This window comes from Rhinolophus ferrumequinum, chromosome 8 (assembly GCF_004115265.2).
Source record: "Rhinolophus ferrumequinum isolate MPI-CBG mRhiFer1 chromosome 8, mRhiFer1_v1.p, whole genome shotgun sequence".
Classification (NCBI taxonomy): Eukaryota; Metazoa; Chordata; class Mammalia; order Chiroptera; family Rhinolophidae; genus Rhinolophus; species Rhinolophus ferrumequinum.
Window position 1 is genome coordinate 68997591 of NC_046291.1, and position 15946 is coordinate 69013536.

A 15946-nucleotide genomic window follows, 5' to 3' on the forward strand; every position below is an offset into this window, starting at 1 on the left:
AACTTAAAAAAAAAAGGAACCTCAGAAACCCACACATAAACATGACAAAGAAAAAAAAGAGAAAGAAATTTTATAAATACATCTGAGTAGGTATTAAACTGAAAACATTCAATAAAGTGGAATTACTAGAACATAAAGAATACTAAAGTAGACATACAAAAGGATGTTAAATTGAATAAAGGAAGTTAAGTTTTAAAAAATGTTCTACACGGTCACTTAGCAATTTACTAAAGAAAACTATACTTACTGGAGGTGTCAAAAAATGTATACACATTTTAAGAGATGTATCTATGTACTACTTCTTGAAGTTGAATTGAATTGCAGTAGCAATGTGTAGCATGGCATACGCTCAGAAGATGGCGATAATCGAATAAATGCTACCATTGTGTCACCATGTGACAGGCAGAACAAAGAAATTGGTGGAAGCACGGTTGTGGTTGGAGGAGCACAAGACCATTTTGAAGTGATATATGAAATTTGAGAAAGTGGAAGTACAATGACAATGTACAATGACAATGGGGCATGAGGATGCAACAGAACCTCTAACACGCCTAACAATTGCACGTGTTCATAAGTTTGAGATGCATGGTGCTGTATGTCATGTGCACAAGGGAAGATCTGGAGGCCTCGCACAGCAACAAGTCCTGCTGCTTCTGCTGTGGTGTTGGAATCGTTTACACACTCACCACAAAAGTCTACCAACAATGTTCACCATAAGCAGAAGTGTCTGAGCGCAGACAACTGTTCCTGATTTTCCTCCTCAGGAGAACCTCCATCTATGGTGAATCACCATCCCTTGGGAGCTTCCCATAAGTCAACCCATACCTCTGTAAGACTCAAGGAAATTCCTCCAGCATCTCTTCCCTCCTCTAAGTTTATATGTACCAAGACAGCCATCTTTCAACCCAGTTCCTCTGACAGATACCACTTCTTTGACAGCGAGACTCAATATTCTCCCATCCTCTCCTGTAGATCATCTTCGACAAACTGCAATTGGACGTTTGCCTCCTCCGCACTGAAATTGCTCACCAAGGTCACCGATGATCCAATGATCTTCATATTGTTTAACCAATGGCCATTCTCAGTACTCATTTGTACATCTACTGGCAGTGTTTAACACAGTTGATCACTCCCTCCTGTTTGCTGTGTTTGCCACTTGGCTTCTAGGACCCCAAGGGATTTTCCTCCTAATTTACCTTCTACTCCTTCTCAGGCTTCTCCGCTGACCTTCCTCTTCCAGAGCTCAGTTCTTGGCCTTTGTCTTTTTGGTTGTTGTTTTTAAATCTATACTCATTCCATTAGTAGTTTATTGAGCAACACTTTATTTCTAACGTAGTTTACCAATGTATCATGTTATTAGCTGTTGTTTCTCTCCCCCCACAGAACAGAAGCTCCCCAAGCCCAGGAATTTTTGTTCCTTTCATTCTTGGATGTTTCCCAAGCGTCCTGAACAGTGCCTTGCACATAAATTTTTAATTACATTTAATTGGATGGTGACTGTTACCCCTCATATACAGAGTGACAACTATGACTTTTTCCTTCTAAAAAAAAACGAAGTCATAAATCAACAAGAATAAAATATAAATTAATAATATCTGAACTTTGAGAAATAGAGTGACGATATTAAAAAACCGTGTAACTGTGGTCAAGGTGCTCAATTAGTAAAAGAAATTAGGCTGTGACATAAGGAAACAGTTCTATTCTTGCTTTAACTAGTCCAGAAACTTAAACTTCTCAACTTTCCAGTCTTGTCAGTAGTTGGATGCATATCAGAGTGAGACAGGTTAGTTAGCATGTTGCCAGGTAGACAGGGGGTCCCTGATGGAATAAACAAAAAGCAGCCATATCCTGAAACTCCAGGACCAGGAATGTCTCTTTCATTCCAGGACAGAGACATGAGAATACGCCTTGAGGTTACTAAATTATCTCAAATCCCTTTTGGCCGGACAAAGGAGCAGATCTGATAGACAGGAATGGGTTATTTCGTTAATCCCTTCAGGATGGACAAACAGGACAAACCTGATAGATGAATTCCATTAGAAGGCTCCAGCCGCCTTCCCCAAGCGGGCAAGGGAAGGTATAAAAGTAAGAGCTTTTGCCTCAGTCACTGGGCTTTCCAGTTTTGGGTACCTCCTCCCGCTCGGGAGCTGCAACCTCTTCTCCATCTTTTAATAAACTATCTTCCTTTATGACTCTTTGCTTCTCCCTGGTCCGTGTGTCTATTCTTCGGTTTCACGAGACACGATCCTGGCCTACACCCAGAAATTGTCGACAGATCCTCCATTAAGGTCACTGTGCATTAATGCCTGGATATGCATCCCTCCCTCAGATGACCATCTGAATGACCACAGGAAGAAACTGTTTCGTCATCCAGACCACTGGACATTTAAAGTTTACCATCTTGGACAAACCCTGACACTAAGAATGCAAGACTGATTCTTCTTAAGAATGTATAATACTTTTTACTATAAGAATCTTCACCTTTTCTTTCTCCTTCAGAACACTTCTAGGTTTTGCTTAGCTGTGTTTCCAGGTTGCAAACTCTAAGATCCTTTAATAAATCTTTGTCATTTATTTTCTAACAAAGCCCCTTGACTCTTTTTGAGGTCATTCGACAACTTGTAATTGGAATATCCATCCTAAACATAAAGACAAAGGACTGCAGCAAAACCAGTAAGTATGACAGCAAACAAAATTTAACTTTCAGTACATTAAAAACATCATAAAAAAATCAAACAAAACTAAATTGCAATATATATGATAGACATGAAATTATATACCTAATATGTAATGATTTCTTATAAATCAATAAAAGAAAAGATGAAAAAAGTTTTAAAAATTAGTGAAAGATATGGAAAAATAATTCACAAAAGAAATAAAACTGGATAAAAAATATGTAAACCAACCATCAAATTCAAACCACGGTGTTACGTCATTTTTGCTTATCAAAAAAGAAAGTTCTATTTCAATTATTCTCTGACCCAGTAATTCCCCTTCTAGGACCCTATCCCAAATAATCAGAGAGCTGTACACATGCATATGTTCAAGGATGTTTATTGAAGCAATATTTATGAAAACCTAAAATTCACATAATACAGACAGGCTTATAGAAAGTATGGAACAATTATATCATGAAACATTTTACAGCTATTCAAAATCATGTTTTTGCAGAATACTCAGTGAGAGGGGAAAATGTTTAAGCCATGTATTTCCAGGTTTGAAAAAAAAGATACAAAGTTGTACATAGAGCAGAACTTAAAAATTTCAAATACAAATACATATAGATACATAATATACACATATCACAAATCAAAAAATGACTGAAAGAAAAATATATAAATGTTAACACTTGTTATTTTTGTGCAGTGGGATTATGAGAGATTTTATTTTCTCATTTGAAGTTTTCTGTATTTTCCAATTTTCTAAAAATTATCAGGTGTTGCATTCACATTTCAAAAAATAATAAATAAATGTTAATAACAATAATAATAATAATAATATAAAAGTGAGATCCAAGGGCTTCCGAAAGATACAAACATAAATACTAAATGTCTCTTTTTAAAAAATTTTTATAAATGGCTAAATCTTCCAGCTAAAAAGTTTTTATTTCCAGTAGTAGTACTTGTATTTTTTCCTTGACTGGATTTCGATATAGGATCCACTGCTACATATCTGATTTGGAAACCTCCTGCTGTCACTGAAGCATCACTTAGAAACTTCAAGGTCATGACATTTCCTGGAAAGGAGAAAGATGCAAAAGAACAAAGATGTTACTCTCCTTCAATTTAGCTGACAAAAAAATGTCACATTTCAGGCTGCCTTTTCACTCTCCATCTTTTTCTTTTCTCTTTAATAGGATTCTCATCCCCCAACTACCTCCCATAGTTCCTAAGACGTCTTCTTTTAATTTTCTGTTAGCAGAAAATATGTTCTCAAGAAAAGAACAAGAGGTAAACAAAAAGTTTAATAGGTTACCATTCCGAGGGAGATTGTAACAGAGTAATGAATTAATAAGTTTTAAGCATTAATCATTCAAGAATTGAACTAGTAGTTCCATCTCTTGTAATAATGACACATAAATGAGAATTGCGTGCACTGCAATGCTAGCGGGTGGGAGTAATTTAGCTCATATTATCTGAGCTTAAGGACTGTTTAGAAATTGCAAATCAATGTTTCTTTGTTTTTAGTTGCATAAGCATTGTGATCATTTTATGACTTGGAGGAAAAATAGAGCAAGTAAAAATGCAAACTACTAAAGCTGATGATTAGCAAACTACTAATGCTAATGGTGATGAAAATAAAAAGGAAAAAAGTTCTTAGCCAGAAAAATAGCAGTTTGGGGCAATAGCAGTGGTATTGCTTATTGAAACAAATTTATGCTACCACAGGACCTTTCTTGAGGTACGTTTCATGTAACAAAGTCACAAAATAATTGGTAGGAGGAAAAAATTTGGAAAACATTACCAATCATAGGTAGCCTTTTGAGATTTACTATTCATAATTAACATATTAAAAGCTCTGACATCTTCCCATAAAGAAATCTCTTTAACATTATTTAACCCAATGTTACCCAAATTCACTTGATCTTAGAGCCCTTTTCTCATGTAACACCTATTGAAAACATCTCACAGAACTGTGTGCTTTACAACTCTCCCTGGGGAATGTTGTACTAAAATAAAAATGCAATAAATATGGTGTAAAATTTGTTCAGGGACAGAAGGTATTTTTAACAACTTCATAAATTACTTCAATTCTTTATCCATGAAAAATTTTGGCCATTAATTACATTTTATGGAAATGATAAGCCACAGCTCTATTAATGGATTTGCAGATTCAAGATTACCTCAGACTGCATTTCCTGCAAATAACAAGTCTACAATTTTGTGCAATGAGTTGGCATAAATCTTTCTTTAAGTATAAAGAAAGTATAACGTAAAATTCTTTGAATTTTACAAGCTAGCAATCTACATCTGTCCTCAGTTCTCTCAACTTTAAAAAGTAAATAGTAATAACTACTGGGTTCTTAACTTTCAATGACACTGAGAAAATAAATCATAGTTTGGCTCCTGACTTTAGAGCCATTACCTGTACTAATGATGTCTTCTGGAAGCTCATCTCCACAGTATCTGAAAGGGAATTTTTGAAAAACAGAGGTCACATGTATGAGTATTATACAGCTATTGCAAGTAGCTCTTACTGATAAAGTACTTTATTTCCCCTAATGACTCATGTTCCTATTATTTTATGATGTTTTATTTTTTTTCAACTTGAATTAGTAAGGGAGAAGAGGTGTTAAAACATTGTTTAAAATAACTTCACAGTATTAATGAGATTCTTAAGAAAGGATATGTGGCATTTCTACTCTGTGTATCTACAACACTATTTGTGTAGTAGACAATTGGAATCTATTTGGAAAAATTAAAAAATTTGTTTTTGATTAATCTCATAAAGTTTTCTTCACAGTTTAAGGAGAATGGGTGTATGGTTGGCGGTATTAATATTTTAAATTCTAGAGCAGACTGAAATGTGGAAAAATTACATTTGACTTTATAGATAAAATACGGTTTGATTTTTATTTGAATCACGTCTTGAAAGGAACTCCCTTGCATGTTATATAAAAGGGAAAGGGGTTTTTTTGTTGTTTTGTTTTTTTGTCAGTTTCTCAAAAAATCTATTCTAAAGGTAAATCACAAAATATTAATCCAATAAGTAACAAATAGCCTGTTAAAAACCTTTTAAAAATAATTTATGATTTTATCTAGGGCTGTAATTGATTTCTGAAACTAGGTTTAGAATAAAAACATCTTAATTCCCAGGGTAGGAGTTCCAATTTTTCAAAAACTACTTTGTTCTTAATTCCTCCAACCAACTTTATTGTCTTCTTCAAACTATCTTTAAAACTTTTTGTATATTTTTCTATAGCAGTATTCTCAGCCAAAGAACCAACCAAGACAAAGGAAGAAACTCTTCCCCTCCAAAAACTGTTGTTCATTTATCCAAGAAATGCCTTTTTCTTTTTATTTAATTACAGTTTCGAAGTCAACATAAAAACTGAGTCTGTCATTTTTAATAGTCCCAACTCTCATATTCCCTCATTAAATTACTGTGATGGATAATAGAGCATTGATAACTGATAGTCTACTTGTATAGATAGCTGGTAGTTTAAAATACATGTTGTTAAGTGGGAACATGAATATATAAAACACCTAATTGTATATATTCTTTAATTTGCAATACTTTGTAAGGAGTTCAAAATTTAAGCTATATTAAAAATTTAGGGTGGGAACACAAAACTATTGTGTCCCAGCATGTTGAAAAACCAAGGGAGAAATATTGAAGAAAAGAAAGGAAGCTATATTTAAGAAGATACTCATTGTACGTTTAGCTAAATTGTATGAGAGAATTTTGCTTATTCACCTTATATCTTAGCACAATGCTTTGTACACAGGAAAAAGGTAACAATTACTGAATTTGTAATCATTTTTAGGAGCTTGACAGAAACTAGAACACTTAAAAACCCCAACAAATTTCTCATCTCATGTATCTTTCTTCCTCCCACTGTTTATCAATCTTGAAGTCTTTACAAATAGACTATTTAATTGTTATAATAATAATCAGAAAGCAGCTATCAGTATTTTAATAATAAGTAGCAGTTGACTATGGTTTAACGTGCTAAGAAAAATCTTTGTTACAAAAGGATATGGTGTTGCAGGAGAGTAGAAATACTGGAAAATCTATCTATTGTAGGGACAGTTGGGGTAAAATTAAAGAAATAGCAAACAAAATAGCCTATGTTCCTTTAACTTCCTGTATGGGAAAACAATATATACCTTCCCACAAAGCCATGGATATCATCGTAACTATCATATATTTCAACATAGTCAGCCAAGCAAGCTGGGTCATCTTCAAGGTCAAAGTCCAAGAAACTCAAGTGAACACGTTGACCATACTTGAGTCTAATGTGCCAGTAGCAGATTTGGTTATCATCATACTCATTTGGGAAACCTGGAGATTTAAAAATTCGCCTTGGATCTGTGAAGATACCACCACATTCTTTTGCTGAAATGGGAAAAAAAAAAAAAAAGATAAGAAAGCATTAGAAAAAAATATTCCTCCATTAAAATGATATCCACATCTTAGAGTTCATCTGTTTATTACTTTTTATAAAATAGTAAAAAATGGCTTAATATACAACATCTATAGCATATAATGTATAGTTATAGCTAAAGAATAAATGTATTTTTTCAGCAATAGTTGCTTAATTCTGTAAAATACATACATGTTTGTGAACTTTTAAAAAAGTAAAATAGTGAGAAAAAACAGTAATTTCATTAATTTTGCTCCTGGTTAAATTTTTTTTTGCTTCTTTTTGTCTTTTAAGCTTAGGATAGGATACACAAGTCTAATTTGTACACTTCCATGTGTGTTGACAAATACATACCCATGTTACTAACAGCCTAGTCAAGATGAGAGGGATATTTTGTCCTGCGGTGTCCCCACTGTGTCTTTAGGGACTCGAATACTTAGAATAATGAGTCTAGTAAATTCCTTTTGGAAAATCATTGTAGAATTTCAGGATTGCAAGAGACCTTGAAGGTCACTCTAATCCAGTTAAAAGGAATGATTTATAATCATCTCTTTTTATTGGTTTTAAACTAAAACTTTAATCCTCATATTTGAGAATTTGGTCAAGCTATTCATGTTTGTTTGTTTGTTTGTTTGTTTTTTGTCATATTTTATTTTATATATTTATGTTGTGTCATATAACCTGTTATAAGATCAAACAAACAACCTCTGCCAGAAGCAGTGATTTGAAGTATGACCCAGAGGGAAAGTTATGAAGGGGCCCTGGTTAATTTTAATTCCATATCCAGTAAGTGTCTAGTGTCTTAAAAAAATATAAAAATACAACCTGGAAACTCAAAATTAATCTGAGTGGTGCTGATGGGGTAGCATTCGAAGATATTTTTCATTTAATCAATTAGAGCTTTTTCCAAGAATATTCTCCTTTAACATAACTATATTTAAAAATTTTGTTAGAATCCTTAATGTCATAGACGCTAGGGAAGCTTATCTCCCTCCAAGGTAGAACAGCATCTTAGAAAAGCTGGGGAGTGACAAAAGGTCGGGAATATAGTCCAGGCTCTGTGACCACTCTGTATCTTAGTGTCTTCATTGGTAAAAGAAATATAATCATGCCTCTCCTATTATTTCACCCACAGAATTATTCTGAGGACAAAATATAGGCTATTCTTATTATGGACGTTATGCAAAATGTAAGCTATTCTTATTGTATAAGAATAAGAATAAGGACGTTATGCAAAATGTAAAATGTATGCAAATGCAAAATGTAAGCTATTCTTATTGTATTATTAAAATTCATACAATACATAGTTTAGATGTGTACATAAGTATGTACAGTGTCAGCTTTTGGAGTGACATGCTCTGTCCCATAACATCATCATTAAATTAGGAAAAAATTCAAATATTGAACTATTTTGGTTGTCTATTTAGCTATATCTATTCAGCTGTCGCTTTTATGTTAGATATAGTTGTTGCCTCATCTCTTGTTTATTTGGAAAATGACACATTCACAAAGCTGACTGGGTCCTTGAGGACTGTTAACTGGTTAAAAAGTTTTCACATAAAATGCAGTCAACCTCATGTCATACATTCAGAACTTGAATGAGCAAGTTTACTTCTAAACACTTCTTAAAGACCCTATTCTTTTGACTTCAGTCAGCTCTAAGTTGGTGATATTGAGTAACTCATAATTCTTGCTTTATTTTTTTCTGATATTGTTATGTTGTTTTCATTCCAATTATTTTCAACGAGCTATTCTTCTCCCAGTGCTAGTTCACGTGGGCCCCAGTCCCCCTCTGGTTAACCACATCCTAAATAATCAGCGTATCACTGAATTCAAAAGTAAGCTGAGAGTTGAGAAAGAACAAGTTTCCCAGGATTCTGTACACATATTTGTAGAGTAAAAAGTAGTCAGCTTCTATGAGAAACAAAAGCAGCTTATAAAATTTGCAAATTAAGGTAGCATTCTTACAAAAGGGCAATGAAATACTGTAAGACCCTTTCCATTAGCACTTCTTCATCTCTCTAGACTTTGACTTATGAAAATGATGGAATAGATGCTCAGAGATCCTAAAGTTCATTAAGCAAAAGAAGAATCAGAGAATATTTTGGAAATAAGAGTTACTCTTGAGAGCTAAAAGAGAGTTGCCTGTATAAATAGGTTGAAGAACAAGGAAGAGAGGAAGAGAAAGAGGGAGGAAAAAAAGATATATGAATTATTAACAATGACTAAGGATAGGACTAAATATATTATAGTACTGGATATAGGCTTAAAGTATGTCAAAGGGATTTAGAAGTTACAGTCCTATATAAATGCACTGTAAGTATTTATTCATATTTTGTCTCAAATGGGACTAGGGGATAGCTCTCAAAATTCTTTTCTACTTGAAATATACATTTTGGAATGCATATTTTGAGAGGTTATACTGGTTAGTTAAAAGCATGAGAAACTGTTCTCCAATGGTTAATATCATTAAATAATAAATTCTATAATAATGTGCGAGAACTTCACTATAACTCTCCTACTGTGTGCTATGCACTTTCTTCTATGGTAGATCCAAATGGGACACCACCTGAGGAAGTTAATGATCATAAACGCGAGAACAACTTTGTAACACATTGTAACACTTTGTAGTATTATCCTGGAGGAATTACATCCAAAAAGAAGTCTATTTTTTTTTCTCCAAGAACATGAACAAAGAGTAACTCTTTATAGTAATAATAATGAGTTAGTTTTTCTCTTTAAAGTTTTCCTAGCTACTATCAACAATGCAAAAAGATTATGAATCAAATTATACTATATAATAATAACTAGTATATCCAATATATAATTGTTAAAACAAACCTCAGAGTTGCTTAGTTTGGAAAGTTTAAGAATTTATGTACAAACATAAATCAGGGAGTTTGTTTTTTTCTCTCCTTTTCCCTGTTCTATCAAAAGGATGATTTTGAACAGTAGTACCACGTTATTGTTTTAGCTAATTAACTGTGACAAGTTCATAACCTGCTTTTTTTCCCTTTGTGGTCAGGAAGTTCCCTGGTACAGGAAAGACCTGAAGTCACTATCCTACCTGCCTCCTAATTATTGCCTGTCTAATCTGGGGTAAGTTACTTACGCTCTTAAACACTCCGTTTTCTGATTTCTAAAATGGGTATAACAATAACTCCTTGCAGAGTTGTGAATATTGAGTGATGGTGTCGATGAAGGAACGTAAGTCAGTGGCACATCATGATCACTCTATTAGCGGTACTTATTAATACTTATCATCACTGAATTGATTTATCTTTGGAAGAAGCGACTTCTTTTTAACAACCTCTTAGTAACACGTCACTGTTGTTGCAAAGTATAAAATTATTGTTTGTAACAAACCATGTGGGTTGTAGCAATATGCGTCCCATCTTTCACTCCTGTTGAGACGGACTCCGTAATCGATAATACCAGTTTTTCCAAATCCACAGTTGGACCCTGGCTTCACAATGGGGTATCCAACTCTGCCCTTGGCCATCCACCCAGCAGCACAGACGTGAAATCCTGCAAGAGAATGAAAGGGCCGTAGGCTTCAACTTGCTCAGCTGAGAGAAGTTCATTTTAACAAAGATGGCCCCTTCTAAACAGTGATAGTTTCTTAGCTGCCCAAATCCAGCTCATGTAAAAGGGGAAAAACTATTCTGTTAAAATATAAAATAGAATTGGAACACATATAAAATATAACATCTCATTTCTACTAGAAAATGACATCTTACTTGAAAAAAAAAGATGCAGATGAATTAGAAATCATAATACCATGGATATGAAAACAATCCAAGTTCAGAGCTGGCTTCTTTTCTCCAATGACCTATATCCAATGCAATGAGGTAATTTCTGAAATTACCATCAATCCTGAAAACGATTTTTTTTCAAATGATAATTTATTTCTATTTCTGGATCATTAAGATATTGCTAATATTTTCAAAAATTTGAAGAGGGATAAAAACACTCATACATTTCAAACAGAACCTCAGGCCTGTCTTTCTTGCTCAATGTTGGAGGCTTCTTACATATTTGCCAGTGCCATCCAAGAACAATTTTACTAGAAGTCCAGGGTGGCTAGTAATGGCTCTGGCCTTTGTATCCATCGCCCTAGGCACTGTCACACACAGCCCTGTGGGAATAGACTGAGCGTTACCTGGGGAGACTTTGCGGCATTTTAGAGAACACCTTTATTTTTGTCTTGGGCAGTAGAATAATAGTATTAGCTTTGCCAGGGATTTTCCTATCAGCAAAGGGGTTTCTTCAGTGGAGAAGAGTTCCAAATGGGCATGGCCTGTGGCTTCTCCTGGAAGTCCAGGAGATATGGTAGCAGCCCATCTTTTTTTAAATAAAGAAAAACATAGCACTATTTGTTTCCAGTTAATTACTGGGTTTTCCACCATGTCTCCTGACATTATCTTTCCAGTTTCTTTTTCCCGTCATCTTACAACTTGTTTATCTTTCTTCTCCTCATAGCTTTTGATCCTGAAGTACAAATACATTCTCACACTTAATGTAAAAAAAAAAGGGGGGGGGAGAAAAAATTTGAAAAAGAAAACCCCAAAACCTCTAAGTTCAATATTTCTTCTACCAAGTAAATTTCCTTGTAAGGACACATATAGTAACACCATTTAACAGCTAAGAAAACCCATAATCAGAAGTCATGAAGAGACTTAGTAGTATTAAAAATGAATATCAGTGGCATTAAAGTTAATAAGGAATTTAAATGATATCGAGATAATGTTTTCATTTCTTTTGGCTTATGTATTAGCTCACATTGGGTGTGACCCCCAAATAAGTTGCTATTACTAGTACCAGGAATTTCCCACTATTTCTAGGCGGAGAAGATGGGAAAAGCTGGAGGGCTGAGATGTCACAGGGGCTTAGAGAACTATTAGCAGGGATGGAAAGAGAAGTCTTATTATTAAGGGGTTACACGAAAGATAGAATATTTTTTCTCAAGGGTGAAAAAGAAGGAAAGTCAATGTCAAATCAGTTACCAATTTTTCTGGCTGCCTCTAGCTGCTTGTAGGTGGCGAGTCTGCCACCTTCATATTCACACACTGCCTTTGCCTCCATGTAGGTGAGCTTGTATTTGCCAGACCGCGCTTCTCTGTGGTACACGCCCGCTGCTTGTTCTGTGAATTCACAAAATGTGGTAAATGCACTATTATTCATTCTTATGGAACAAGGGGAAATTTGTGGCCTCAGCTGGAAGATTACATCAGCTACTGTTCCTGCCAAAGGGTTCCCTGGGTCGGCTGCCTTGAGTAGCTAAGTTTTCAATATTAGAAAGCTTTGGGGAAAAAATATGAATGAGGGAAATTTTAGGGGAATCAGGAAGCACAGACAGCAACTTGCGGCTAAATTATGTTTCTGAACTGATAGCCTGAAAGAGGTTTTTTTCATTTGTTTCTTTTTAAAGAGTTTTTATCCAACATTGTATTTGGAAAAGTAATTAATAGAGGGGAAAAGGAGGTGAAGGAAAAAGAACCCAATGAAAATCAATCCGTGATGTAGGCTCACAATGATGGAGCAAAATAAGCCATAACATCCATTTGAGGAAAATGACTAATGCAGTATAATTGAGAATTTAGTAAACAAATCAAAAACTAAGGAAAAGTTTGCAGGAATCCAAAGCAAACAGATATTGCATTAAAGAAAAGACAATTAGATTCAAACACAGCAGATTAAAATCTGGGTACCATTTCCTAAGTGCTTTATCTCTTTTGTCTTTTTTTAGTTCACATTTGTTCCCAAAATATTTCAGGTGGTGTTAAATCATACATGAGTTGTCTCCTAGTAGATCAGTGTTTAAATGGACTGTTTGAGTTTGGAGTGCATTTTGCCATGGCAACAATGTGAAACGATTCTCAGGACAATTATCGTAGCATAGCTCTAATAGTTCTGCGCTGACTGTCAGATTGTGGTTCAGCTCTTATACGCTGACCTGTGCCACCATCAAGACCCTTTCCAATGAGAACACACATTCCTTGACATGCAGCGACATGAATCCAGCAGTATTTGAAATATGGTTCCTTGCTGTCCTCCCCAAGCTGAAGGTGACCCTGCCACAGTTCAATGGGAGATGCTGCTTGGCATTTTCTTTGTTTTTCTGGACTCCACATGATCCTCCTCTCATCCACTATATGGTAAAGGTCCACCCGAAGGACATTCCTCAATCTGATACTTACAAGTCAGGAAGCACAAGGAACATCAAAGTTGTTTTCCCCTGTGAAAGTCACCTACTGCCCAAGGGCCCTCCACAGGGTAAAGCTACATTAACTAAACTTACACTAGTTTCCAATTTGGTTGTTTTGAGTATGTGCCACTAGGTGTTTTGTTAGGTGCTGTGAATCAAGTCCTGTTCTCCAGCAATTTGGACACTAGTGGGCAATGCAAATGCAGATAGTGCCTGATTTACGATGGTTCAACTTATGTTAAAAATAAACCTTAGGGACCCTCTATTTCAACCTACTCATTTTACCAATGTGTATCTGAAACCAAGACTTTAAATAAAGTGCCTTGTTCTTGAGAGTTGCTACCTAGCAGATTCCTGCTTTCCAATCCAACTCTCTTTCCTCCTTAAATAGTTTCTTATACTATATTCACCTAACCAACTGTAAACAATTTGTGCTAGGCTGACTGGTCAATAATTTGTCCCAGATTGAAGCAATGTGCAATTACCCCGAGCCTTAGATTTGCAACATACTATTAACAAACATTTGGTTTTCCTCCTCTCTACCTCTAGAAGAGAACTTCTATTGTCCAGGTTTATATTTTTTATAATATACAACATCACTTAAAAAAACAACAGCTCCAAATTATTTGACCATTAGCGAGTTTTGCAGCATTTCAAAGTTCATCCATATGGGTTTAATTCTTACTAGCTTCATGACAGTCTTTTTCATTTCTAACAAATATGTGTGTATTTCCTAAGTTTGACGGTGTACAGTGAAAATAAACAGAGACTTGTTCGTTCCTCTGGTAAATCCCAGGCCCCAGCTTGGCCAAATGGATCTCACTGTTCAGCATGAAACTAGTTCACTGGCTCAAGCTGAAAAAAGAGGCAGCATTGCAAATCGAGCTTTTAATGAAATCCTCATGGCTACAGTTATTACCAGAGAGAAACATGCTGAAAAGGAAATATTGTACAACTGTGTGTTGTTTAGCAAGCATAAAACCAAGATGTAGGTTAATTTTGCTTTCTTTTTTTCTTTATTTTATATAAAAATCCCTCAATTTTCTTCTTGAGAAATTCAAAAAAATTTCACTGTCAAACACAATAATGAACAAAAAGCAATATTAATTGATATCCTGAAAATTAAAGCATTGTATAGAGTGCTATAAGGGGTGTTTTGGATTTTCAGTATTTGGCTTTTTTGGTCTCTTGTTTATATTCACAGTAAGGCCCATGTTGTTTTCTACATCTAACAAAACAAAACAGCAAAAGAATCTTTTCCTGTCTAGCAAAAGAGGTAGAAAAGTATTTATATGGATAGTTTGAACAAAAGAAATCAAAGTGGTAAGAATGCATTCAGAAATACAAGGCTAAAAATTTTTTTCTCTGTATTACAAGCTGGCTTTGTCAAACTAATCAGAAGATATTTGGAAAAAAGCAAGATGTATACTCTAGGTCAGAATACACGGAGCAATAATTATAAAACTATTGATTTTTCAACTTACCTGTTATGATTTTGTTACCTGCTATGAAATCTGACTGCAAATGCATTGATATAAAAACAAAATAACATATTGGTGTTTTTGTTAAAGAAACATTCCCCACGTTATACTACCTCATCTGCTTTAAAATTTTTTAAATGTATTTCTTATGGAATATAAATATTCACCTCTTTCTACTGAACAGTTTATGAAATGCTATTTTTAAATTTTAGAAGGCAGGAACACTTTTAAAGAAAAATGATACATGCATTCCGATAGCGATCGTTCCTAAGCATTTTCATTGAAAATATCAGGCTTCAACAGAACAGAAAAATTTACTGCTTTGATTCACTTCTCTATGAATTCAAAGAAGTGGCATTCCCAACAACGAGTTCAATGAGAAAAGTTTCTTACCAAGCCATATGGAATTATGAAAAATTCCATTCTTGAATCCCCATCCGTGAGCCTCTTCCCACAGCAAGACAAATAGAGAAATTAAAATGATCATATCGCAGTTGTAAAGGAGTAATAGCCTATTAGGGGCTGCTCAGGAGAAAGTCTCAGAGCAGAGGCTGAAATGTGACTGAAACATCTGGTTTCCACATCTTTTAAATGGTTTTTTCAACTGTGAGGTCAGCAAGTACTCTCCAATGGCATTTCCCACTGTAGAGTTACACAATTAACTCAGTGTCTGAGGCAAATCCTGACTCATTTGCATTGGCAACCGCAACTAAGGATATACAATGATCATCCACATTCTATAATTTACTTACTTGGGAAAGGGTTCATTAATTCTGTCTGTCACCGACACTTTTCTATTAGGAAGTTTGTGTAACTTGGTGCAGATTCAGCAGTGATTAAAGACAAAACCCCAAACAACAAAAAACTTCTGTAGGAATTTTAAGAAAAACCCTGAGTGTCTAATTCGTAGTAAGTCAATTATAGAGTATGAGGTTTTGAGTTAAGCACTAATCTTGAACTTGACCTTGGTAACGTTACTTTAGTTTTCCCTAAACGTTATCAGGCTTGTATAGAAAACGTAAAACAAAAAGTGTGCCCAGTTTGGCAAATCATAAACCATCTCCAGTGATGTAGGGTTTCTTTACCCTCTGTTGGCGTTTGTCCTGGGGCGGGGGGTGTGTTGCAGTCCTTAGTTTATTGTGGTTAGCAGGTAAATACATCACCTTCCAG

At 34.8% G+C, this 15946-nt stretch overlaps 1 protein-coding gene across 1 annotated transcript; it reads right to left on the reverse strand.

The window, feature by feature from the left end:
- Positions 1–3040: 3040 nt before the first annotated feature.
- TNFAIP6 (TNF alpha induced protein 6) lies at positions 3041–15349 on the reverse strand. The gene is made up of 6 exons (XM_033111394.1): positions 15170–15349; positions 12094–12231; positions 10454–10615; positions 6831–7059; positions 5086–5126; positions 3041–3736 (listed from the first exon to the last, which is right to left on the reverse strand). Exons 1-6 carry the CDS (start codon positions 15261–15263, stop codon positions 3570–3572), a joined length of 831 nt encoding a protein of 276 aa, XP_032967285.1. The 5' UTR covers positions 15264–15349; the 3' UTR covers positions 3041–3569.
- Between the last annotated feature and the right edge of the window lie 597 nt (positions 15350–15946).